This window comes from Pseudopipra pipra, chromosome 4 (genome assembly GCF_036250125.1).
Source record: "Pseudopipra pipra isolate bDixPip1 chromosome 4, bDixPip1.hap1, whole genome shotgun sequence".
Taxonomy (NCBI): Eukaryota; Metazoa; Chordata; class Aves; order Passeriformes; family Pipridae; genus Pseudopipra; species Pseudopipra pipra.
In genome coordinates, this window is record NC_087552.1 from 66,499,070 (window position 1) to 66,526,946 (window position 27,877).

The following is a 27,877-nucleotide window of genomic DNA, read 5'->3' on the forward strand; positions in this document are numbered from 1 at the left end:
CTTCACTCTTGCCTATACAATAAATGCAGCAGAAACATGTTTTTCAAGGAGAACACAATAAGAAATGGTATATAGGAAATTCAGCCAGTGAATTTTTGAATTTAAGGTTAGGGGTATTTAAATGTCTTGTTTCACTGAAGAGCCAAACACCTGCTGGTGCTTCATCGTAACTCCCAAGACACAGTCCTTTATGCCTTCGGCTCCCTCGTGTGGTGCATCCATGTCGATCTGCCTTACAGACCCCCCTTCAAACATCTAAACACACACAGGAGCCGTGCCAGCAGCAAATACTGCTGTTGAGGAGTTGAATGTTCTTCTTGACTTCCATCTCTGTATTTTGGGCATCAGCATAGGAGATCTTTACACTGCAATTAATAATTGTAAACTTCTGACCATGGTTATTGCTCCCAGTATTTTCTGCTGTCCCAAAGCAAACTATCTGCACAGCAATAATAAGTGTCTTCTCTTTTTTTTTTTTATTTCATTTGATAGACATTATATATGTATATACACACAGTACAATATTTTTTCTTTTGTGATAGAGAATAAATGCGAGTTTTCATTGCTGGTTGTTTAAGTCAACAGATTCCAGTTAATAATGAAAAAAATTAAACGTTTAATATCAAAAGCAACTTCAAGTATCTTCTATACATTTTAGTATTCAGTATATAGTAAGGTGGTTGGGGGGGGGTTCTTTTTATATCAAAAAATGTATTTGAATAGATTATTTTTACCCTAATACTTTAGAGTACTATTCATATCAGGCATGGAGTTTAAAAGGATGTACCTCATGGTCCCAACTAGCTCTTCACAAAAACCGTAGGTCACTTATACAATCAGGCATATGTTTCAAAACAGGGTTTAATCATCAGCAAAGTCAAGGTGCAATTACCATGTTTAGAAATGCACTGTTTCATTCTTCTAAAACAGATCAAGCTGTAGTCCTTGATGTGAAGCAATATACAACACCACTGTTTGCAAAACAATACCTGACCTAGGCATAAACAGTACTTCAGTTCCCCGAGCTATTCATCCCTTAACCTTTCTGTATAAAAATAATTCAACTTAGGCATATATTGCACTAATTTTATCATACTGGATAGCTCTTGCCCTGCATTGTCTCTTCTTTTGCTTAACTAAGATTACACTAGGGTTTTAATTTCCATGGAAAACCTGGGAATAGAGCAACAGACACACATATGGTGTGCAATAAAGGGTTATCTATAGTAGCAATAGTAATCTCAGAGGCATTCACAAAGGAAACTACACATTAGATTTGGAGATCATTTTCTCCAGTAGATTCATCATTCTCTCCTGTAACTGTAAGCTTTGAACTTGAATGATGTTTTGCTGATCCAGGATCCTGCGCACTTCTCTGCAGGTTTCTTCCATAGCTCTACTCAACTTCTTCTGTTCTTCCAACATAGCTTCCATTAATTTTAGCTTCTTCTTTTGGAAGCTGCAGTTTTGCATTTTTCTTTTCTTAACTGGTCTTTCTTCAGCTCTGAAATGTGAATATTTGTTAACAATTAAACTCATATTTATATTAAAAAGAAAAAAGTTAGAACCTAAAATTCTATAGCACATTCTTGGCCAAGCTACAACCTAGTTGTATTTTTAAACTCCCACGTTCTCCAATAAATTCCCTCTCAAGTTCATGCCAAAACGTAAGTATTATTGCATGGTGTTACAGATTATAAAAAGAAAAAGTTTTTACATCTCATTGTTTTTAATAAGAACTTTCCCTGTGGAATACCAGGCTTTTTTTTCTTTTTTTAATCTTGACATTTCTTACACACTGAATTTATACACTGTATTGGGAGAGACATTTGGCTTATGTGGCCATTGAAACTCCAATTTTAAAGCTGCAATAACCATCCAGTTGAGAAAAAGTGCTACACAGTTACGTGTGGTGGTAACTTACAGCTTGTTTTTTAAAGCATTGCATCAGTAAGGCTGGTCCCACTACAGGATATTAGTCTTGGAATTCAGCCTTGCACCAAGATACAGCAGTTGCACTGACCACTCTTTTTTTATATTTCATCACAAAACATTATAAACAACATAAAAGTTGGAAAAGGTGGAAAAAGACCTAGGGGTGCTGGTTGACAGCCAGCTGAACATGAGCTGGCAGTGTGCCCAGGTGGCCAAGGCCAATGGCATCCTGGCTTGGATCAGCAATATTGTGGCCAGAAAGACCAGGGCAGTGATTGTCCCCCTGTACTCGGCACTGCTGAGGCACCTCAAATTCTGGGATCATTTTTTGGCCCCTCATGACAATAAAGACATTAAGGTGCTGGAGCAAGTCCAGAGAAGGTCAATAGAGCTGGGGACAGGCCTGGAGCACAAGTCTTACGAGGAGCAGCTGAGAAAGCTGAGGGTGCAAAACACCTGATGGTTGAATTCAAGTCTGTCTGTGTACCCAGCCACGTTGACATTTCTGTGGCAGAATAACTCTCTCTCAGGTTATGGAAGTTAGACAAGCGTGTATCAAACTGTACATCCTCATCTGAAACATGTAGAACTGCCATGTGGAATTTGGGGAATATTTTAAGAATCTCATCTATGTTGTATCATTCTGAGTTTCTGTTTTGGAAGAGAGATAAACATGCAATAAAGACAATGCTTTCAAGGTGAATAGTTCACATGGCTGTCCTAACTTAGGGTGACTGAACAACACATGGATTGAAAACCAGCCCACACTGCATACAAGTGAGAACACACAAAGAGATCTGTTGCTCTTAACCTGTAATCTAAGAAAGAGTCATGCTAAAACATGAAGGAGGAAGAAAGGCAAGAAGAAGGAATATGTGTAAGTATAGTACACATCTGAGAAACCTCCAGTTAGAGGTGGATAACTTCTTTTCTAACTTCAAGTGCTAGTCCATGTCTTCATTCAGGCTTTTTGTAACTCCAGACTGGAGTCCCCAACATCAAAGTTATCTGATGATGTGTCTTGAAGTTCCTTGACACAAACAGCCATCTCAGTCGTGTTCTGCCAAATGCAGTATCTTTTCTAGGTGAAATGCAATAATGAGATGGCACAGTTGTGACTAGTATGCCATGTCAACATCTTGCAGTTTTTAAGACATCCTTGAATAAGGATAACTTGAACTCTTGAGGAATGTGTTTTTATTAATGTCAAGAACGGTAGTGGAGGGGAGGTCACTCAGCTGTGGTAGATTTGTATCATACTTTCATTCATGTTCTTATCCTACTTGACAGGCTTTGTGCAACAGCGACTATGACATTCAGATCTCTCAGCAAGAGAAATAAACAATCCTAAGCACCTGAAAGACTTCACACAAATATAAGAAAAAGACACAAGCCCCTTGACATTTAAGAGTGCAATGACCCAGAAAGGGTGAGGTCCATGGAAAGAAACAAGTAATTAAATTAAATGCTATTAAATTCTTAGAGGAAAAAAAAATTAGAATTGGTCTTGAGGGAAACTGTTTTGAGTACTGTTTAGTCATTTGAATGTGCTGCCCCTCTCTGCACAGGCAAGAACGAGCAACAATCTTCCTTCATAAATGTACACTAAAAGGGTGAAAAAAGACCACTGGCTTTCAGACTATCCAAGACTTTGAAGTTACTTGTACAACTCAAAGGACTTCAATAACATTATACTGCTACGGCGATGCTAAGGGAAAGGAGAAGCTATCATCTTTATGCTAAACAAAACTTTGGAAGGTATGAAAAATAAACTCACTTTTGCAGGTTCTATATAGCATATTTGATTTGGGGCATCAAAAAAAATGTGCATAAAATCAATATATGCTGCTCTGCTCAAACTGTGAGTCAAGCTTGCCGCTGATGACCAAAATTATCACAGTTTTGTGAGAATAGGTCTTGCCTGACACCAAATTCTGTTTCTCCTCATTAACTCTAAGGGACAGAATTATTTCACATGTAGGTCTCAAAGAGGTCAGGCAAGTGTCTATGGACAACACTGAATCTGTCATTCCAAGGTTCCCATCACTGAACTCACGTTCACAAAGAGTGCACAAGTTCTGGTATGCAGAGCAAGAACCTTTCTGAAATGATGATATTATTTTAGCCAAAGTCACCTTTTGTCTTCACAGAGGATTTAAATGTTGAAAACCTGATGAATCTCTATCCTCTTCCCTAACACAGTAGTACGAAGTAGCTATGGCAAGACTTCTTGTCTTGAAACAAGTAGGAACTCACTCCTAGAGCCACAAGAGGGCTTGTGTGTTGTCAAAGTAAGCCCTGGTAAGAATGGTCCTTAATAAAGAATGAGAGAGAAAATCTGAGGCTTGTCAATGGTAATGAGATTCACTGAGTATTGTGTGGCTTTCTTGGCATTCGTGGCTGCTGTTTGGTTTTTAATTTCAATTGAGACCAACAAAAGACCCCATGAAAAATAAAGATGGAGTGAGTTAGATTGAAAAAATTAAAATAAGTCTTATTTTCAAGAGAAAAAAAAACAAACTTTGAATCATACTTTCCTAGAGTCTGCAAAGGATTTTACCTGTTTTTCAGTTAAATGTGATCCATCCAAAACCTGTAAGATGTAATACCGTACATCCACAACAGTAACTGTCCTGCACAGACCCAGAGAGAAAAGAGTAGCAAAATGTCTGGTGGCGATGGCAGCTACCTGGGGAACTGTGTCAGCAGTATCTTCAGTCTGTTAATAACTAAGAAAGCATCCACTGATGAGTGCTAGATCAAAATCGTCTTTCAGCACAGAGAAGTGCCCCTAAAAGAACAAGGATTCTTATCAAGGTCTCTGAAGTACTCTCTCTATTTGTTTACCATTAACAAACACAACTTGGTAATTAGACAGCCTTCACTGAAAAGAAATACTTATTTCAGGAATCCCTGGCTTTGGTGGTGGTCCTGATCTCCTTTTCTTTCCAGCCATAGTGACTGTCAGTGAGAGGGTTCTGTGGTCACTCACAAGTTTATAGTAAGGACTTGGCACTTACAATCCTCTCGTCTTGCAGAATAGCTCCTGAAGGAGAGCTCGTGACAGTATCCACAGCTCCTGCCAAAGAAGCATCTCCCTGCTTGCCAAGCCTAGACTCTGAAAGTAAATTCCAAGATCTGGAGGAAAGAGGAGCCTAGAAAATCAAGGACCTCTAATACAATCTGCTGATACTCTTGGACTTCCAGTATCTATGTCAGGGAGCCTCCAAAAGGTTGGCATTGGCATTCCCCTGGCCACATGAACAAAGTAGGAAAGAGCTTTGGCACAGGCATCATGTTCCAAGTAGAAACTCACGAAGCTATTTCCATGCGATGTTCTAAAACAGAGAGGCAAGGTTCAAAGGAAGCCAACCAAGGAAAAGAAAATGTTCCACCTCATGTAGGAGACTGAGCAGAAAGAACAGTGTGTATTGGACACAAGGGGGAAGAAAGCAAAACCTCCAGATATAATCAGGCAAGATATTAGGCAAGTCTCAAATGCATTTGTTGTCTGCCTATCTAATATCAATTTAATTCACTGTTCAATTAAAAGTTCCTTGATTGATTGCTTACACTCATCCAATGGGACTTGTTCAGGGATGTGTGTGAATAATTAATCAAGCAGGAGTTGAATACAAAGAGTAATCTATCAAAATGTATTACCTCCACAAAACCATAACAAGAATTCTTCCTTTCTTACTTCTTCCTTTCTTACTACCTCATGGCAAATGGGTCTCCAGTACAATCAGATTCTGGAATTTATGGCTTTCAACACCTAACAGCTGTTTCCTTCTTGTTTGCACTTTTTTAGCTATGTACAAACCTGAGCAGACCTCCATAACCCATATCTTTAGGGAAAATAATTAGAAGTGATCTGGCAATAAGCAATATTAATATTGGAAATGGCACAAAGATCTTCAGAGTATAAGGACCAAGGATCAGGCAACCTGGATCTTCTGGTAAACTAAGCTCATTCAAACACAGCCAAATGCATTCAGGAATTAACAAGGCTCATCCTTGAAGTAAAGCATAGAAAAGAACCACAAAAATGGCTTGGAGCCTGGGCAAAGCACCTTGCTATGATAACAAGTCTGCATAATGAGTTAAGATGTACTACATAATGTGCATAGCCTAAAGCTCAAACTTCTCTGTAGATTATGCCCATTCAGATTTAAATAGCCATGGCATAATTTTAGAAATATTAAAGGCTTTGCCAAAACTGCTTTTTCCAGAATTAGCATGATCACCAAGTTTTAATGCATTTCTTTTAATTCATATCTTGGTTAATTTATGTTACCAATTCTTACTCTTTCTCCACGTGTAAACCTTCTGTACCAAATCACTTAATCTACATTTAAAAATTAAAGAATACCAAAGACAGTGTGATCATGGTACACAACTACCCTGAGGCAAAAAGCAAAAAATACTGAAAGGATCTCCGATATAGTGAAAAGAAAGGTAAATCGAAGCAACATCTGACAGTGTCATTCACTGAATTTGCATTAGAAACAAGGGACTGGTTCAAACAAGGGTTTACTTATCACTGGAAGCAAGGGAAGAGTGAATTCTCCATCTTCAGAATTTATCAGATCCAGACTGGAATCCAGTAAAACATTTCCAAGACTCAAACAAATCATAGAAACAAAGAAGTGGAGGACAGCAGAGGCATGTTGTCCCCTGCTAAGGGAAGGATGGCACAGAACCCTCTCTCTCCATAACATTTCTGGGCTCCACACCAGAGTAACCAAATTCAAATGGTATCTATCAAGAAGTCAGACTAGATGATATGGTGGGTTTATTACGGTCTTTTAATCTATGAAAATAGCTCATTCACCCCCATTTTCAGTGCAATAGAAATGGAAGAACAGATGAAGTCTGAACCACATTCACAGCCTGTATAATTATATTCTGCCATTACTTTAACAATGAAAATTAGTCCACAGGGTGAAAAAACACTGTTTTCAATTACATAAAACATCATTTATAATGGTGTCAGGAATTTGGATTTTAAAAGTTTAAGCTGCAGTGCAAGACTCCACCACATGGCACTATATTATACGGCCATTATAGAATAAATCTATTATTGTCAGATGTTTTATGCAGTATAATACGAGCTTTGTTGAAGCCCAAGAGCAGTGTTAGAACAATGCTAACAAAATAGCAGGCGCCTCATTAAAGAGATATAGGGATTCCAGATGTTTTTCTCATTTGCAAATTGAAAGAAAAATTAAAATTAATTTTATCCCACATTAATTGTATTATCACTAGCAAAATTTGGGTTTTGTAAGAAGGTCCCAAACTCAAACAAAATGCAAAGAAAACCAGTTTCAACTATTTTTAGTCTGATTGAAGAATAAAACTTGACATTTTTCTCTATCATGAAAGCTAAACATTACATTGAAATACTTTTTTTAAGTTAAAATTTATATAGCCAAGTAGCTTCCTGCTATGTTCAAGGATACTGTGCAAAACACAAAGCTGGCACTCAAAAGCTGCGTTGGAGATTTTAAAGGAATTACAGGAAAGTTTTCAGAAGTTTAAAAGTTGACTTAGAACTACTGTTTGAAGGGTTTTTTCACTACCTCTTGTTGTCATAACATTAGGATTTTTATTACTGAAAAAAAAATTCCCATAGTGTAACTTGTAAAATATACAGCTGTAAACCACATCTATATTTTACATATAGATTTGTGTGTATATTTTTCAAAATATTTTTCAAAGTAATTGTTCTACACAGCCATTAAGCACAAAAATAGAGAGGGAAATTGAGGACCTAAAAAGTCTTTTAATTTCAAATCCCAGTATTGTCTTCAGTTCCTTTTGTGTGTTTAGAGGAAAGGGTATTTACAAAAAAAGCCAAGACAGACCCAAATTTTATATGGTAATTCTTTGCTCTCTTGTTGGCTATTTCAAAGTGTTTTTTAAATACAGGATGACAAGCTAATTGCTTAGGCTGAAAATTGCTTTTCAGTTCATAATTTTCCATTAGTAAGTCTAAAAGAATTAACTTCCTTGTCTTACCATGGCAACTCTAAGTGATTTTGACCCATCTGATATCATTAACAACTCCTGTATTTCCTTCTGGTCAAGAAAGGGTTCCCTACTCTTCTCTCATTCTGGACAATCTGGACAAGGTTTTCCAGCCTACTCTGACTATTGGAATAACATTCCTTTTCCTGCCAGATACATGTCCCATTATCACAACTGCGTTCTCGCTTTTAATCTGATCATGATGCTCACCTGAAATATTACACTGGTCTCTCAAGTGGTATCTGCTGCTCAACTTTTTCTTTTTTTAAAAAAAAGTGGAGCTGTATTTTAACTTGTGAATGTGTCCATAGCTTGCTGTTAAATAATATGCACAATATTATATTGCACAAATTTTTTTTATAGTAGAGACTGTGAGAGTATGCCTGCCTTCTTAAATAGTCTAGTTAATAAACTCTACCACATCTGTGGAAAAGTAACCTTCTAATTACATATTATTTAATGTTATTGTGAATCAAACAGTTAATTGGGAATAAAGTTATTGCATCTGAAATGTGACTTTGGAGTTTGCAAATTCTAAAGTCAAGTGAGTTTGTGTACCAGGACTATTAACTACTTACAGTGAATCAGGATGAAAAAAATCTTTTTTTGTGAACAAAAGGGTTGCTACAGTTCAAGAATTACACACCCTAATAAACAGGCAGTTGCCAAAAAAAAAAGTTTTAAAAAATAATCAGCTATTCAAGGACTATTTGCTTGAATGATTTAATGAATTTACCCTAGTTTTATACATCCAAGAGGGGGTCTGGAAACAATAATTCAAACTTGTTAGGTTGGTTCTTCTTCCAGCTCAACATCTTCACAATTGCATGACTGACAGGTAATTTTACTGTTACAGTTAAAGCCCCACAGCCTCGTGATAAGGATCTCTAGGATCAACTTTTTTCCTGCCAGAAAACTGTAATCAACTCTTATTTCACACCACTCTGGATGAAAAATGAGACCAGAAAGTCTAAAATCTGTGTCAGGAGTACAACCCTGCCTTTTGTTAAAACTCTGCCTTCCAGAGAACTCCAGTCATATCAAAAAAGGAAACACGTGTTTGCATCTCAAACTGGCATTTACTTTTTTAAAAAATGACGTTCTCAATTGTATTTAAAACATTGCAATGTACTTTCAAACTGCATGAATAGCTTTTCAGTGTCCACAGAAATATTTAGTTTGCATCTTTTCACCATCTCAATAACAACTGAAGCCAGAGAAATTTCATAGTCATATCAAAAGCAAGACCAGAGCAAGCCAAAAATCATGTAAGCAGTATGTTATACCTCTGATTGCACCGCAGGACTCTCTTGATCATGCCTGTACTCCTATTATAAACACTCTACCTGATGTGAGCCATGACATGCATGCTGAATTTTGGCAATAATATACAACTTTTTGCTCGGTTCTCCTACTCCCTTTCAGTCTCTCATAAATAAATAAAGAAAATTCCCTAATTCAACAAAATGGCTGATACTGGAGAACAGATGTCATTTGTGATTTACAGAAGAAACACAAGAGTTGTCAGAGAAAAATGTGTGAGGGTGTCCCCTTTACAGGGCAGATCTGGTTCATTCTGTAAAATACAAGAAAGGGCGGAAAATAGATGCTACCTCAGCTTGTAAGAAAGTAAGCTTGATGAGCTTTCTGAATGTTCATCTTCAAAGCATTCTTCCCTTCCTTCATATGTAAACTGGTTATATGGCAAATACAGCGGTGTAGACTTAGCTGATGGAGACTGAGAAGCCTCTGTCTGTGATGTAGAAGGACCTGGTTGTTGATTTTCATGCATTTTCACATCGCTGTGGTCTGTCACTTTGGATAAGATCCTGTCAATGGTTTTGTAGTAAGGCCAGTCAGGTGCAACAGTTTCACTATCAGTCATGCATTTTAATTTCCTGCAAGAAAAGGCACACAACATTAAAGCTTGTTTTCCTATAAAAGTACTTTTCACAGAGACCTATCTCAAAACATTTGTTTTGGTCACATTTAGGACTCAAACTTTTTTAATCTCCAATGAAGCTTTTCAGGTTCTTTTCCTAGGTTTGACCTGTGATTAAAAGTTAGACACAAACCCCAAATTAAATTGAATACAAATAAAGAACATTACAACTTCTAATGGAAACAGGACTACGTTGGTGGTTGAATAATTTTTTTTTCCCTTACAGAACACCAGGCTTAACTAATCTGACAACAGCCCCTGACAACTAGAGTAGGCAACACATCACAGCCTTTACCAAACTGTGGGCAGCCCTGTCCTTCCATTCTTTGAAGAATTAATATTTGTTTTCCATATTGAATACAAGTGGCTATAAATATAATTCATATACTTTTCCTAATATTTCCTAAAAATTCTGAATTGTCTTGGTAAACATCCCAGTAATAACCATGAGATGTAGATGTCTGTTCATTTGTTACAGAATAAAGATCAGTGTAGGCAGAAGCACAGAATTTCATTAATTTACAAAAACAAAAAAGGCAAAACAAAACACGAGCAAAATCAGTTAATAACACATTAGAAATAGCATAAACAAAAGCATTACAGCGAATGGACTGTCAACTATGACCTTGTCTTTTCACATGCATTTTACTATGAGATCTATTATTCAGTCCTCACAGAAGTTTCACTGCTATCCCACTTGGTACCCATTGTTATTTTATTTGGGTTTTATCTCGTTTTACTGAGAAATATAAAACTGAGGTGTATAGATGAATTATACGTCTCAAAGAAGCTCCAGTGCCCAGGCAGAGTCACAAACTTTCTTTTAATTTGCCTTTCCCAGTTGGGATCTTGTTACTCAAAATGCAGGAAGGGAACACAACAGGAAAGGCAAGACCAATAACAAATGCTCCATTTTCATAAACCAGATTTCATTCAAATTAACAAAAAGCTGCACCAAATCTGATTCTCACAGATAGCAAGAGGTTTCCATTTGCAGAAAAAAAAGAAGGATAAAAACTATCCCTGGACACCTGGCCCAGCCCCCTTTCTTGAAGCCTTTCAGGTTTTTCCTTCTCAGAATCCATCCTGCCCACACTGGTCCTGCAAGGGATAGAATTAAATAACATGTAAACATAATAAAAATGCTGCCAAACTTAAAAGTGAGAACTTGAAGTTCTTCCTTTTAAACAGCTCTCAGCCTAGAGTAAGGGGAAATCCACTAGTGAGAAAAGAAGTTAGAAAGATTTGCTTAGATTTTAAAGCCATTTAAGGATTCTTTTTCCTTGTCCTTGCAAGGTCTGATGAGCTTTTCCAGCTATTTAGCAATGCACATCATAGTCCTGCATAGCAAAGCCTCACAGCCATCCATACTTTTATGCCCTCTATGCATGCAAAATTTTAATTTCATACATGTTTCACAACCTACTGCTGCAATTTCATAGTCAGAGAATATCTAGCACAACCTACAAATACATGTATATCCATTTAGCACAGATAGAAAATAGCTAAATAGAGGGCTGACAACAACCCTCAATTGATATTGATTATTTTTAGTTCAATTATTTAGTCTATTTACATGAAAAAACATATCAATTAAACCACTATAAGCTACTAGCCAAGTCTGTCTACATGGCACATTCGTTTGCCCGTGTTGAACCCCCCAATGTATTCAAGCTCTGCTGCTTAAAACATTACCATCCCCAGCTGCTGAGTGCAGTGCATCCACCGTGCTCAGCATCCCCACAGGTGAGGTGCCAAAGGCCACACGTGAGCACAGCTCAGCCGTGCACTGCCAAGGCCACCAGCTGCATTGAGACGTCACGGGACATGGTTTGACCCGTCCCAGTATAAAACCCCCGCAGTCCTACACTTGGCATGAGCCTCCAGGCAGTTTACAAGCCAATAACAACTACTCTTTGTGCCCAGAGACTGAGCCAGTTTTCCACCCAGCTGGTAGTACTTCCATTTGGAGTATAACAGCCCAGCTTGGACAAAACAATGTTCTTGGAGATCGCATCAAAAAGGTTTCTGCTGTCAAGCTACACAACATACTTTGCTCTACCCTCATCCACAGATCTAGTCTTTTAATCACAGGAGGCAAGTAGGTCAGTCAGATGTGATTCCCTCCTAGTAAATTCATTCTGACTATTTCCAGCCACCACCTTCTCCTTTAAGTGACTGGAAATTGCTTACAAGGCAGCTTGCTCTATGATCTTCCTAGGAGTTTAAGGGGAGATGATCAACTTTTAATTCCTGTTTCTGCCTTTTTTGAAGATTCAACAGCCTTCCTCCAGTCCCCAGGAAACTCCCTCAATCTTCACAAAACTTTCAGAGACGATTCCCAACTCAGTCCTTTTCTACTACTGATACTTCCACTGACCCTGCCCCAGGCACATCTGACAGGGAAACCTGGGCTGTGAACCCTGAAGTAAAAAAGATACTGAGTATCCTCAGCCTTATTACTTTCATCTGCTTTCACTAAATCAAGCCACCCTCGTGGTGATTTTCGGGTCAACCCCCAGTATCAATACAGGCTGAGGAATGAAGGGATTGAGAGTAGCCTTACAGGGAAGGACTTAGGGGTGCTGGTGGATGAAAGGATGGACATGACTTGGCAATGTGCACTTGTAGCCCACAAAGCCAACCATTATCCTGGGCTACAACAAAAGCAGCGTGGGCAGCAGGTTGAGGGAGGTGATTCTGCCCCTCTACTCTGCTCTTGTGAAACCCCATCTGGAGGGCCACAAAAGTGCTCAGAGGAGCTGGAGCACCTCTGCCACAGAGACGGGCTGAGAGAGTTGAGGTTCTGCAGCCTGGAGAAGAGAAGGCTCCAGGAAGACCTTACTGTGGCTAAAGGGGGCCTACAAGAAAGATGGGGAGAGACTATTTAGCAGGGTCTGTTATGATAGGACAAAGGGTAATGGTTTTAAACTTTAAAAGGGTAGAGAAACAGACTGCACACATAAGCTGTGGATGCTCCATCCCTGGCAGTGTCCAAGGCTAGGTTGGATGGGGCTTTGAGCAACACAGTCTAGTGGAACGTGACCCTGTCCATGGCAGGGGGTTTTCAAGAGTAGGTATTTTGCCTGAGTAGGTCATTATCTCGGGGTTTTTTTGACTGAGCTCAGCTGTGCACCCAGACCCTATTTTTTCCAGAACTATGATGACTTTGAAGGAAGAGCTGCTGTTTATTATCAGCCCACAGAGCTGTAGAATTGCAGCTATATAAACCCAGGTATTTCTCTGGCTCTCAGTGCTTTGAGTGGATACTAACTCTTCTACTTCTGACTGCTTACCATAATTCTGAGCTAAATAAAAGGGATCACTACCAGGAGTTAGGCAAGAGAACTGTGTTAGCTTAAAAGCACCAGCAGCAGCAATCATCTACCCGTATGGAGTCTGGCTCCTACATACAGTAAAAAAGATGAAACAGAGAGATGAGAAGATAAAGGGGAAGGGAGTGCCAGTCCTTTGGAAAAGAAGTAGAAACGCTGCAGGTAGAGATAAATAGGGAGAACATTCACTGGCATAGTGGTCATGGTTTAGCTTTCTGGTAAAAACAAATCAAATAACTAACTTTGTAAAATTAATATCAAGTTTCAGGGTTTACTGATTTTTTTTTTTTTTTTGCAAGTACCAGGAGTTCAGAAAACCTAGTGAGACAGCTGAGAGCTTTTGCCTGCATTGAGGTAAGCATAACCCTGGCAAAACTGAAGTCTAAAATTAATTTACTGCTGTCAGTCATTACCATAACTCATCACAGCAATCTTAGCTGGTTCCAAAAGATGCAAGTTTGGTTGTTTGGTTGTTATAATGCAACATGAAGATGTTAAAAAGAAACAGTACAATATGAAGGCTAGAACGCAATAGTCCAGAAATGAGAGAGCAAGATGTGCACTTTGAAATTGGGCAAATTGCTGCCTGAGTGAGCAAAGCAGGCAGAAAAATTAGGTAAGAAACAGGGGTAAGCAGGAAAGTCAGCAGAGCCTGAGAAACAACTTCCCACTGGGTTTATCTAGACCTGTTGCTCTTTCATGAGGCTCTATTAAAATCCAGCTGAGAGCAGAGGAGACTGAGAACTCTCTCCAAAAAATCAGGGAACAAAGTCAGATTTCCAGCAGACAAATATCTAAGGCATGCCAACCCAGTAATTTGAAAGGTGGTTGCTTGTCTTATTCCAGATAAGTGAATAAATTAATGGACTTAGAGATCCTACTGCCAAATTGTTCTGCTGAATGGACTGAGACAACTGTTGAGTCATTTGTGCTGCCATTGACCTTTCTGCAGGCTTTATTCCCTGTGCCTATTAATCCACTTTCTAAAATAAAATTATCATATTATGTTCTACAGAACTTTTTTAAATCATCATTATTTAGTCAGCAAAAAGCAAGCAATCTATAGCTTGCCTCTTTTTCTAGGCTTTGCTCAAAATAGTATTGCTTTTTTATTATTATTGCAGTATTTGATATTACTACTTGCCTCAAGGAATGGATACAAGATCCATCTCCTGGGGTTTCTAGGAAAAGCTTTCAAAATAAATAATAAATAGCAACTGTTCATGAACCAATGAATGGTGAGGAAGGGAAAGATGTATGAAAGTACAGTGTTAAGTTGTGCATCTGCTATAAATTATTGAAATTAAAGAGAAAGACTGTAAAATATCCAAATTCAGCTTTCTGCAGTAATTTGGCTACACTTATATTTTATCCTTTTCTGTAACAGAGGTCAAATATTCTAGTTGCTTAAGGTTATAGAGTATAGCAACGGGTTACACAAGCAACAATGTTTAATTGCTGTCATGTACACATGGAAATAAAAAATTAGACTACTCTTATTCAAATCATGAGACTGATTCAAATTTACCAATCATTAACATTAATTGACTGTGATTCAAATCAGAGAGCAACAGCTGCATCCTGTTTTCTAGGCTTTGGGGAGGGTGATGTTTTTTAAAATAATAAATTTGCATTCACACAGTTCTTATTTTTAAACATCAGAAGGAATCAGTCAAAACTGTGGACCACTGTGCAAGCTGTACAAGCCCTGCTCCCTTTTTGTAAGCCAGTGGGTATTGTGTCAGTGGCAATATTCTAACAGCAGATACAGCGCACTGTTACACAGTAAGATCAGCATATTAGTGGTGACAGGACAGGGCTTTCTTTTAGAAGGACTAATTACAGGTTCATATGAGCTGATAGCCCCAAGCTGGCTACATAACAAAAGAATCTGGCACATACTCTGTGTGATGCTAAACTGCAAGAGCTGCCATGCTAATCTCAGCAAAACTTTTGATGACCAAGGCATCAGAAAGCTTAACTTTGAAATCCAGGAAGCTTGACTCAGCCCTTCCTCCTTCCAAGATGGATAAATAGGGAGGTTCATGCAGCTCACTGCACAGGTGTCTTTGAAATGAAACATTAAAAACCTTGTGGCTGATCTATCCACAGCAGATATTTCAGACTTTACAGCAATGCCTAAAAGCAGAATTTTATTCAAATGCACCTGTAAAAAAAAAATTTCCTTCCACCTATGGGGCTGTGCAGTATTTTCCATCCAGTCAATTTGCACGGTGGATGAAATGGTCCCTTAATATACTGAGACTCCAGTAAGAATTATTTCAGGTCACGGTATATTTTTCCCTGAACAGTTTCCTCCAAATGCACTTGGACTACAGTCATGCAGAGGAAAACAGGAACTGCTGCCAGATCAGCCCATCGTCTTGCTGCCTCACTTCTGACAAAGGTCAGTGCTAAATACTTCAAGAATGATTTTGACAGACAGCTTTTGGGGGCACATTCACTCATAAAAACACATGATTATTTTTCCATCGACAGCTAGTAATATCCTGAAACATGTTGTCTTTTATAACTCTACCTAACTGGAAGATAAACAACATCTGCATTTTTATTTAATAAATCTAATTTTTACTAAAAATAATAATAAAACAACCTGCTGCTCTCTTGGTGTCAATGATTTTCAGTGGTAATGAGTTCCACATGCTTATTATGCAGTGCAATACAAATTTATATGACTTTAACTAGTTTTACATTTCTTGCCTTGCAATTCTAATAAATAACTTCTCGTATTATGGCAAAAAAATATCTGCTTTACATTCTGAAAAATAGTAGTGTACATTTTTATGCACCTCTAAAACTTCTTTATATTTTTTTGTCTTCACAAACTTTCCCATTTCTCTTAATAAAGAAAGCTTTCCACAGCTCAGCCTAACTGTGTTTTCTGAGCAACTTCTCATTCTCTTGTTGCCTCACTGAAATATAGGGCAGTCAGCAATAAACACAAGAATTCAAGGAGAAGATAATGAGATAAAATAGATTTCTATATGGCATTTTAACATCTGAATAATGTTTTTACCTCAGATGTGGAGGAATGGGATGTGTTCATGCTAAAATTGCTTTCCTGATAGATGCTCACATGCACTGAACTACACCTGAACTAACCATGTGGCAGCACAAAATCCCACACAGGATCCAAACATACCCAGAATCAGGGTGAATACTTGGGCTGGGAGCAAATTCTGAGCCTCCTGCCACCGCAGGCATGTACATAGTTGCATTAGCTGCAGCAACTGCAATAATTACTGGATAAGAAAGGCTCCTCCTCTGCTTATTCATATGTTTGTATGACTTTGACACCTTCTGCACAATAACGAAAGGCTTTCACTGAGCAGAATAAATAAAACAGTATTTACTGAACTGCCTCTTAAAATGCCATGGGATCCTCAAACTGGAAAGCACCAATAATACCTGTTTCAAGAGATGTCCCAGGATAAGACATGCCAGTGATAACACTTTTAAAACTGAACTTGTTAAAAAGATTAGTAGAAATATTCAAGTACTGCTTTTCCTTTTATAGAAAAAATATACATACAGGTATCCATTCATATAGGTATGTGTAGCAATTTGTAGGACAGCATCTTATGTTCCTTTATGAAATTGTGGCACATAAATATTCTAATGCAGTTCATTTCTGGCTGTCAAAGGTGGACTAGAGACCACTCCACCTTTGCAGCGCTGTAAACAGCTGCCTAAAAAAGTAAAGGACCCTGAAGTGATGGGAAGAAATAAGCACTCAGGTGCAGAGCACCCCCCTAATTCCTGCTACTGGTGCTACATTCTCCCATGTCACACTTACTAACCCTACATAATCATTACAAATTATTATCTCAAAATAGAGCACTTTCCTACTCTCAGGATCTTCTTTTCCAGTTTATGCCACAGTACAGTGATGATGCCCAGAAATACAGTGAGGTAAAGCATCTTCCTCAACTGACCTGCGGGCACCAAAACATGGATTAAAACTCAGCTGCCTTACAGCAAAGCCAGCACTCAGTGGCCACTCACATCATTTACAGTTTCATCACAACGTTCCCTATCCTCACACAGCACCAAAAATTACCCAGAGAAACAGATATTGTAAGTCATAGCTTTTGTTTGTCCCTGTTCTCTGTACCACCTCACCTTGAATGCAAAGCACACAGGTTTTGAACAAACAATAAAAAGATGCATTTCATATTCAAGAGTACAAAATGAAACAGCACTCTGACAGCGCAAGGCAGTTTTCTAACTCTCCAAAATTAGCATCTCAATCAATAAGCAGGGAGCTGCAATGCACTGCAAAATAGAAAAGCAGCGTGACAACATGCAACAGAAGCAATCTTAGAAGTTCACCAAAATAGAAGGGTATTTTTTTTAAGTGCAGTTTCTCACACACACACACAGAGTGCATGTATGTGAGTGATCTTATTTCTCCCCTTCCCCCAGCACAACTTTAAAGTAAAAACATTCATTAGAAAAAAAAAAAAAAAAGAGGCTCTCTAATTGATGACAACACTGAAAATTTAGAACAAAGGCTGACAGAAATAACCTATTCCACTTGGCAATTACGGCACTTAAATATCGTGCGGTGTTGCTAGACACCTGTAAAATCTCAGTGCCGCGAGATGTATTTCTCAGCAGGGAGGACTGCAGATTTAGCAGACTAAGCAAAAGCCTGGTAGCCAGCAACTCCCGACTTGCTGGGGTGATGCTGGGCAAAAATTTAGCTTACTTCCAGCTTTCTCGGCTACAGTCTGAGTGAAGAAAACTGTAAGGATTACAGCAGGGTTAGTAAAACATTTTGGAGACATCAGCATTTCCTACAAAACATCAGGTTTAATATTATGGCAAATGATGTTAAACATTATGCTTGTGGATCATAGAAATGTAGAAGGACATTCAAAGTTAAGGGGTTTACAGGATTTTCCCTAGTTTTCTATTTGATGAGCAGTCTCTGCATTAAATACAGTAAGGGTGCCTTACAGAAAAGCGAGCAGTTTTAACATGGTTGCCTGCTGTAATAACCTTTTTTATTATTAATATGAGCTTTGAGGAGAGATTAAATAAAAGAGTCACATATTTGATTTTCTTGCATTACAAGCACATAGCTCAAATCACCACTCAGGATTTCCAGTATGAGGCAGTTTGTGCCTCACAGAGATAAGAATTTAAAAAAAAAAAAAAAAGAAAGAAAAAGAAAAAAGAAGAAAGATATGGAAATATTTCTGTTAAGTTCTAATTATTTTTCTTCCTGCATACAACAAATGCACAAATGCCTCGCATTTTCTGAAGCCAACTTCCCCTCCTGCCTGCCTGCCTGTTCTTTATCATCCCCTTGTAGACACCTCCGCCCTCCCCCCGACTCCTTTGGAGCAGTATTGACGGTGCACATTGATTCTCTCTCTGCAGATATAATAGTTCTTTCACTGCTGCTGCTTATAATTATAGCAATGTGTGTCACTCAGTAATAAGACATTCAATTATTCTTGGCCCCATGAAGTGTAACCCTTCAACTCACGAGACCAAAATCTAGGAGCATCAGCCCCCCCCAAACATTATTCTCTTCTAGTTTTTTTTTAACTTTGCCTTGCAATTCCGATTCTCAGTGGCCACTTCAAACTGCAGGAGTTTCCCTGCAAGGAACTGGCTTCCAAGCTAACACAATCAGTCCCCTCAGCAAAGAGCAAAAAAAAAAATAAATCTCTTTTCCCCACTAAATACATTTCCATCCCTCTGCATCATAACAATGCCAGCTAATTTTAAAGAAACAAAGTTGTCCCAGAGTTTGACATGAAATGGGGGGAAAAATTAACAATGACGTAACAGCATTGGCAAGAGAGAATTTTAAAAGCGATATGAACAATCTTTAATCTTTTATCGACAGATTTCCTCTAGGAGACTTCTTTCTGAAAGGCAAAAAATCACTGCGTCGTCCCTGCTAAAATCTCTTAAAATAAAAAGAATGAACTGAAGCTTACCTGTACTGGAATGTCATATTTGTAATTTTTATCTTTATTTCCTCTCCGTGGCGAATTTCTCCAGTCATTTCAAAGAGTTTGTTAGCCATTTTCTCATAAACTTTGGCATTCCTTTTAGTTTGTTTCAGCTCATCAAAAAATTCTTCCCAAACCAGCATTAAACCTCTCATTTCTGCATCAGTCCAGTTCCTGGCCCTCCTGTGTTTCTCAGTCTGAGAAGAGACAATGTAACTGGGAATTTCTGCTGCAGCCATTGCTGACTGACCTAAAAGGGTTTTAAAAGAGGACACTTAATATAGATTGAGTTTTTAGTTTAGGTTTTTTGTAGTGCAAGACATGCATATGTGGATAAAGAATTTGAATGACAACAGAACATATGAAACCTTTTTGCAACAGCTTGAAGCTTGAGTGCACAAAATGGGGCCTACATCTGACAGGCAGGAATTTAGTTAAAAGCTTTTAAACAGAGAAACGTCATTTTGATGTCACGTTTCCATAGCAACAGAGCAACTGCATAAGCTACAACAACAAAAACCTTTTAACTGAAAGCCAAAGAATCAGGACAAAGTTGACAGGCCATCAATATTAAAGCTTTTAAACACTTTAGGTTTAACAAAAAAAAGATCTATGCAGCCTTTGAGAAGCTACTTTTAAGTTTCTACTTCTTTTTTAGCTTTCCCTTACCTTTTAGGCAGACAATCTGCTAGCAGGGGGTCATGGTCGCCTGAACGAGCTTTTAAGTTGCGCCTTGACAGACTCTCTAGGAGGTTGCAAGGACTGAGGCCATGTACACAAAAAAAAAAGCTTTTTTTTTTGCAAAGATATTCTGCAAAAAGAATCAGCCAGCTTTATGAAAACTATACATCTCTAAGCTAATAAATGTTTAAGCAGGCAGGCTCATTAAAAAGGAGCCTGCATCTGGGTTTTAGACCATGCACAAAATAGTATTTAAGTGTTTAAATATAGAGAGAAATGTATATAAAATTTCAATATAAAGCCACTTTTTTCCCTCAGATGTTTTGCTGCTGATAAGCACACACTGCAGTCCTGTCAGTATGAATTTGCCTTTGTAGGTATGTATTACTGTATGTGTATTTTGTATTCCTAGTAATTTAGATGCTATTTATGCAGCCTGTGTTCTGCCTTAGGACTGCAGCAGAAGCATTTCACCTGCTTTATGGGCAACCTAAAAGGATTATTCGATGAGTTAAAAAAAGGCTGTGAGATGCTTAGAACTGCGAATAAATTGCTTTGCTGTAAAACAAGCATTTTGAGCTGGGGTTTATATAGGGCTAAATTCTGCCAGCAGTTATACCAGAGAAGAACCGCTTATTCATTGTACTAAATACAAGCAGTGGGCCAAATCCTGCCACTCTTACACTCCTGCAATCTGACAATAATCTTTCACAAATGAGGGAGATGCAGGAACTGCATTAATTCCAGCAGTACAACCAGATAAAGAAAAAGATGTGCATTTCCTACAGTCCCAATTGAATCGTGTTATGTAAAATATAAATAAATAAACCACGGACCTTTCTTCTTATTATTTTTCTGTTTCAGCATATAACAGCAATAACGACCTCACTGCAGGGCATTTCCTGAAGATTAATGGCAGGCAGGGGTTAATGGCCTGAGGCTCACCCAGTCAGTCGTTAATCCCCAGGAAATGTTCTGTGCCTCAATCCTTAATGCTTAAGTATCCTATAAATTGTAAGTCTTCTCATAACCACATCCTTGATCTTAACAATAGTTTAAAAATGCACAGCTTGGTTTGCATCCTAGAGATGGCAAAGGGAGCACATAATGTTCCTTAAAGGTACACTAGTGATATTTGTAGTATCATTGCCTTCTTTCTATTTTATTTATTCTACTGTTTATTACAAGAGGCACAACAGCATACCACAGAATAAGGGAAGGGGGTGGTGGGGGGAATCACATAAACTGTACATAGGAACTTCCACTGATACAACCCTGAACGTCTCTGTCAGAAATATACCTGCTGAGTCACTGCCTTCCTAAGGAAAAAAAAAAAAAAAAGAGAGAGAGAAATAATAAAAAAAAAAAAAATCCCCTAGCTTCCAAATAACTGCTTTTAACTACTAATATGACAGCCTAGCAACTATTACCTTTAAAAATGTGTAAATAGCAGCATATGTTGTGATGATGATCTTGCATGGTTTGTCTCTTGGGTGGCCAGCTGGGAGACATCACATGATCAGGGGACAGATGGTGGTCAGAAGAGGATCAGCTGATGACACATTCATTTTATTAATTTATTGTTTTGTTTTGAAATTCTCATCACTTAACCTTGGGCTCCAGGCAGCTATGTTAATAAAACCGTACTGAACTGAGCTGCCTGCAGTCATAGCCAGTGGCTGGGGATCACCAGGACAAGTTTAAGGAACCAACGCAGTGTCTGAGAAGAAAATACCATCGCTCTGGGTCTGACTTGGGACCAATGCATGCTACTGCAAAGCCAGGCTTGCTTCTCAACCTTTAATCATCCAGTAGAGGTTTGTTTTTCTCCTCCAGACTTTAATCCACCAAGGTTCTGAAAATGCTGATTAACACCACTGAAACCCATAGCATGATATACACACACATTGTAAAAACCAAGAGATACATGTGATCCCTGCTTTAAAAATATTTTTAATCCAGTTTCAACTGCAACAACCAGGACAGGGTGGGTGAAAACCTTTCCAGCTGCAACAAGTTCTTTTTGTTGTAGTCCACAACTATTCCTTCCCCTCTCCATCCACATGTGCCTGGCATATGTGTGGCTGCTCCTTGTGCTTCACACTGGCCCCCAGACTCAAACCCAGGATCCTGCAGGAAGGGGGCGGTTGTTTCCCTGTGAAATTCACATCTCAACTTTTCTATACCCTGTTTTCTATTAGTATACTTGACAGATTGATATAGTGGTATAGTGCTATTTAACATCTGTTAAATAAAAGAAATGCTTTCTAATAATACCTCCCTTATTCCCCTCCTCTCAGCACCAGAAGGGAATCTAAGTTTCAAGGACTCAGGTTTTATCCCCTCCTCTGAGAAAATAATTAATTATGGAGACCCCGCATGCCTCCTCTACCTCACTGAAGCACACGTGCCAAGTGGTTGATAAAAGTGACTGTTTTCCTATACAGAGCTGGAAGCAAGAGAAGTTTCTTTTATCCCCAGATAATCCCTGCAGTCTTCACTAGAGCCAGGGGACGGAAAAGACACCTCTCCGGGCTGCGCCTCTGTCTGATGGTGTTCTGTAAAAGTGTGCAGTTCCTGGGAGTCACTAAGCCCTTGTCCTGGTCCCTGAGTTGGGACAAACAGCTAAGACAGGACCAGCAAACCCTTAGGAGAAGAGCAGCCCTGCAGCAGCAAGAGCTGTCCCTTTCCAAGATGGGGGCATTGGAAGGAGAAAGTCAATTAGCACTCAGCTGCTTCTTGCCCCTCTCAAGCTAGAGGCCAGTCAAGATTTGTCATCTACCTCAATGACTGGCTGGTCACTAAACCAGAGTAACTGCTGGCATGACAAGCTGCAACTCAGCCGGACCAAAGGCACTGATATCCCTCATCAACTCCACTCTGATATCTCTGCTGATGGCACAGTCCTCCAGCACCAGCTTCCTCAAGACCAAGGACCAGTCTGGAACCAAATACCCTGCAAGCAACTGAAGCTCTAACTGTTCTCATCAATAAAATAAGGATGTTAAGGTCTTGGAAACCAATGATATACATAACAGAGCTACTGAGTACACCGCTGTAGATTACTTTCCCCTGCAGGAGAAAGCTGCCTTCTTCACTCTCCTGCTCGCCCCAGTTCCTCCTCTGATGAGCACTGCTGTGACAAATCCAGAAGATGTTCTTATGAACACCAATCTCAGTGGGCTTGAGGATCTCACTCGTGCCTTTCCTTTCAATTCACACCTGCTCCTGAGAGCTAAGGAACATGAATTTAATAATCCTGTTGCAAATCTGTTCTTCATATCAACTGTCTAAACACTCTACCTTTTCTTGCAATTATTATATATCAACTTGAATAATAGCTCTCACAGCTGTTCCATCTTTCACAGTGATCTCTACAGATAACAAACCCCAAACAGGGTAGAAGGTTTTATAATTTGCAGATGTGGATCTAATGAACTTTTCCTACAAACGTTATCACAGAGTTCAAACAACTCCATTAATCCTAACGCATCTGTTGACTACACTTCGGGTGATCTGTGCTAACCAACCCTGTATACAGCCTTCAGCTTTGCAAGTATGGGCTAATGCATGCCAAACAAAACTTCCTTTAGCCAGGTTTTAGGGAATGGTGTTTTCCCTTCTGTTTGCAGGGGAATAACGTCTCTAGTCAATCACTGGAGCCCAACCCACAAACTGTGAGCAATTACACTGTGGTTACAGAAGAGCATGTCCGATCCTGCTGATGAGGACTGTGGTAGAAGTCAGGCAGATGCTTCTTGGCAAATCAGAATTTATTCCATTAGGATACAAGACATTTCTGCAACTTCTCCTAAATGTACTTCCATGTCTGAAACCCACACGGGAGCTGTCGATAGGGCTGCTGACACACAGATCACTGCCTTTTTCGATTTCAGAAATGGAAGCACATTAGCTTTGGTTCAGGAAAGTCTTGAGGCTAACTGGCAGCAAACACCCTTTCAGGCAGCACCCTGGAGCTGTGACACTAGGAGGAGGAGGTCCCCTCTGAAGGGTCATCAGATGTGTCACCCCTTGAAGGCACAGGTCGAACTCTAAAACGCTAAGTATCTCAGCAGAACATTTTGTAATGTCTTAAATACATATAACTAAAAAACCAAACCAAACAAACAAACAAAGCTGCTTTCACCCTTCTGTGTTTGGGGCAAGCTGCTGAAAGCAAGACCGTCCAAACCAGAGACTGGTCACAGCTCCTCGCAATCCTCCAGTCTGGTCCACCAGGAGTGTAACATGGGGGCAACAACAAATCTTGGAACTGGACAGTGACTGAAGAGAACGTGTTCATCCTCTGGCCATTTCAGTGCAGACACACCTTAGTAACTCTTCTTAAAAGGGTGTACTAGTATGTATATGTTTGTCTAAAAACAAAGCATTTGGAGTTTGCATTGCACTGGAATACTATGTTTTAAGTTTAAAAAAGCTGCATGTGTTGGGAGGCTGTCTCCTGCCCCACATTTTGCTAGCCACTGGGCTAAAACGCCCACTTTCTCACAGAAAATGATGGGTTTAGTGTCTCTGATTGCTGCCCACTGCAATTTGCAAAGATGGTTAAATGCAATGCAGTACGGACAGACTGGGGAATGAGATGCTGGAGAGCAGAGCTGTGGAAAGGGACCTGAGAGTCCTGGCCAATGGGAAGTTAAATATGAGACAGCAGTGCCCTGGCAGCCAGGAGGGCCAACCCTGTCCTGGGGGGCATCAGGCAAAGCATTGCCAACTGGGCCAGGGAGGGGATTGTCCCGCTCTGCTCTGCACTGGGGCGGCCTCATCATGAATATTGTGGCAGTTTTGGTCACCAAAATACACGAAGGATATTAAGCCATTAGAGAGTGCCCAAAGGAGGGCAACAAGGATGGTGAAGGGCCTTGAGAGGAAGCTGTATGAGGAGCAGCTTAGGATACTTGGTCTGTTCAGCCTGGAGAAGAGGAGACTGAGGGGAGACTTCACTGAGGTCTTCAACATCCTCATAAAAGGAAGTGGAAGAGCAGGCACTGATCTCTTCACTCTTGTGACCAATGACAGGACACGAGGGAATGGTGTGAAGTTGTGTCGGGGAGGTTTATGTTGAATATTAGGAACAGGTTCTTCATCCAGAGGTTGGCTGGGCACTGGAACAGGCTCCCCAGGGAAGTGGTCACAGCACCAAGTGAGACAGAGTTCAAGAAGCATTTGGACAATGCTCTCAGACACATGGTGTAACTCTTGGGGTGGTCCTGTGCAGAGACAGGAGCTGGTCTCGATCCTTGTGGATCCCTTCCAACTCAGGATCCTGTATGATACTGTGATTCTCTATGAGACAAGAAATACTCTATGAGATACTTTATGGGAGAGGAAACACTCTTCCACTACTTCTGAAAATCTTGGCCAGAGAAGGTAGGCAGGGACAGGTGATCATAGAGGAGAAGTTGCCTTCTTCTCTCCTCCATTAAACCAACATGGCAGTGAAACTGTTGTGCTGAGGAGAGTGCTAGAAATGAGAAGCTCACCTTGAGGTAGGGAAGCACCTCACAGGCACTGTAGCTGGGCTTAGGAACTCCGGTAAGGTCCATGCACCATTCAGTCTGCCAGTTTCCTTGGGTGCTGGAATCATGTGGGTTTGTAAAGGCTCAGAATCTACAGGAAACCATAAGGCTGTTGTGAACACAGAGCCATGAGGTCACTGTTGCAGAACTGTACACAGACACAGCTCATGCTCTCCTAGGACCTGGGAGGGAAGTTTAACAATACAGCAGCATTTGTAAAGGAAAGCCAAAGCTACCCAAACTGCAGGAGGTCCTATTGCAAATACAGAATGAAAAAAAAAATTATTCAGGCTAAGTACAGTAGGTGTGTCGAGATACATAAAAAAAGGACAGTCTCTTTCCTCAGAGGGTCTGCAACTAAACTGGGGCATGCCACAAGGGAAACAAATAGGAGAGACCAGAAGGGACAAGTGACAGCAACACATTACTGAGCAAAAGACATGGCATGGTTGAATAGCTTTTATGGATGTCTAAAATAAATAATACCTGCAAACAAGTCCAACAACAGAAATGGGTGCTCTGGAGGAGGCTGACTGAGGAGAAGGCACCCTGGCTGATGTGGGGCAGAGAAGATTTTGATATGACAACACTTAGAACAAAAAGAACAAGAAAAACAAATGTTTTCACACAAAAGCCCTGCCACAGGGCTGTCTGAATGACTGGTTTCCCTGATGGTGGAGTGGGGCACTGGGCAGCCCAGGACGGTAGTCCAAGGAGGTGCAGGTGAGCTCGAGGAAGCTGGAGGGGTTTTTTATTTCATTTTCCAAGACAACATCCTGCTTGAATTTCACTGTAATCAGAACATTTCCCAAAAGCATTTTGATCTTGCTGAACTGGCAAATTCTGACCAAAAATATCTCCTTTGCCTATTTTAGTAGTAACCATGGAAGCCAGCTTTGTACAGACATTCAGTTGGAGAGAGGATGGCAAGAGACAGTGAGGTGAATGCAGACAAGCTGGGAAATGAGGCTTCAGCAGTTTTTGTGGTCAGATCAGGAAGCATTAGCAGACAAGGGAGAGAGCTGGAATTTTGTGGGGTTTTAGAAGAAGGAGCTCATGGACTGCAGGGAACCCAAAGAATTCACTGTTTGGAGAAACCAGGTATGGACTGGTATATTGATAGTGATTAGATTAAAATTTACAATACTAAGAATTTTCTTTAAATTACTTTGTATTTTTTTAAGCTTAGCAGAAACACAGACACTCATGCTACAGACCCTAGTTTAGCATATTGAGGAGGGGAAAAAAAATCCCTTGTCTCCAGAAGGTACAAATAATCATTGCCCAAACGTCTGGCACTTACAATACATGCAGGCAGGATGCCAAATTGGATGGACTTTCAATCACACATGTTCCTAAATTTTCAAGCATACAGGGAGAGACGGGCAATATTCTCAAAAATTTAGTTATATAATGTTGAAAGCAAAAGACATCAGTCCCACATGTGTCATACTCCCAGTTCAATTTATAGCAAACAGAGAATTTCTGAGATTTCCTTACTCTTAAGAAAACATTAGAGGATCCTTAGCATACAAAACAACCCATGGTATCAGACATACTCCTTTTCTGACAAGGAAGCAACAAACCATATTACAATGAAAATCACTGAGTTCCCAATGAATGGTTTCCCAAATTCCACTTGAAAGAAATTATTTTGGCCCTGCTTACTTACAGGGGTTAGTCAATAAGTCCTCCTGCCCATGTTTGGTTTTTAGCACGTTTTAGCAAGCTACATGCTGAAAAGTGTCTAATTCATTAAAAACTGCTCCTAAAATGCTATGAAAATATTGCTCTTTCAGAAGAAAATTCCTCTAGAGAACCTGTTCCAAGCAGTTCACCTTAGACATAAACCATGAGTTAATCCAATTTGGATTTGAGTTGTATCACAAAAGAAGAAAAATAATCCCTGTTGTGCAGGAGTCTGCCCTGTGCCTTGTGCTGAGTGATGTTCCCATGACTCAGCAGGGCAGGAGGAAAAAGCCGTGTCACGAAAAACCAGATGACAGCAGCTGGTTTGAGCGCAGTGCTGTACGCAGCATCGCTTCTCCCCCAGCAAGAATTAATGCTGCTGGTGTCATCCTTTCCCAGCAGCAGCATAAAAGGTAGTGATATTTAAATAAATGCTTGGAGGAGGTTATTGATTCATTGATCCATTAGCGAGAAGCCATTCCCCAGATTCCAACAGAGGAGAGGGAGCCAAGCGCAGGGAGCTTGGCACTGGTGCAGCACTCCAGCTAAATGAGTTTCTGCAGCGTTGTGGTAACAGGCATTAGAGTTGTGTTGAATAAATGGGTTCTAGCTTGCTGTTCTTCCAGAAAGAAGAGCGGTGTGGGCCCTTTTCCAGCAACCTCAGAGAAACTGCAGCGCAAATTGCTGGCAGTTCCCTGCCAGAAGCCCAGCTTCACTGCTCTGAGTTTGCTA

At 39.8% G+C, this 27,877-nt stretch overlaps 1 protein-coding gene across 1 annotated transcript in view; it reads right to left on the reverse strand.

Moving 5' to 3' along the window:
- Positions 1-464: 464 nt before the first annotated feature.
- The window catches only part of MSANTD1 (Myb/SANT DNA binding domain containing 1), a 37,468-nt gene continuing 10,055 nt past the window's right edge, over positions 465-27,877 (reverse strand). The window contains 3 exon segments of the mRNA XM_064653359.1: positions 465-1,504; positions 9,579-9,863; positions 19,221-19,485. Coding sequence (XP_064509429.1) covers positions 1,264-1,504; positions 9,579-9,863; positions 19,221-19,485 — 791 coding nt within the window. The 3' untranslated portion in view covers positions 465-1,263.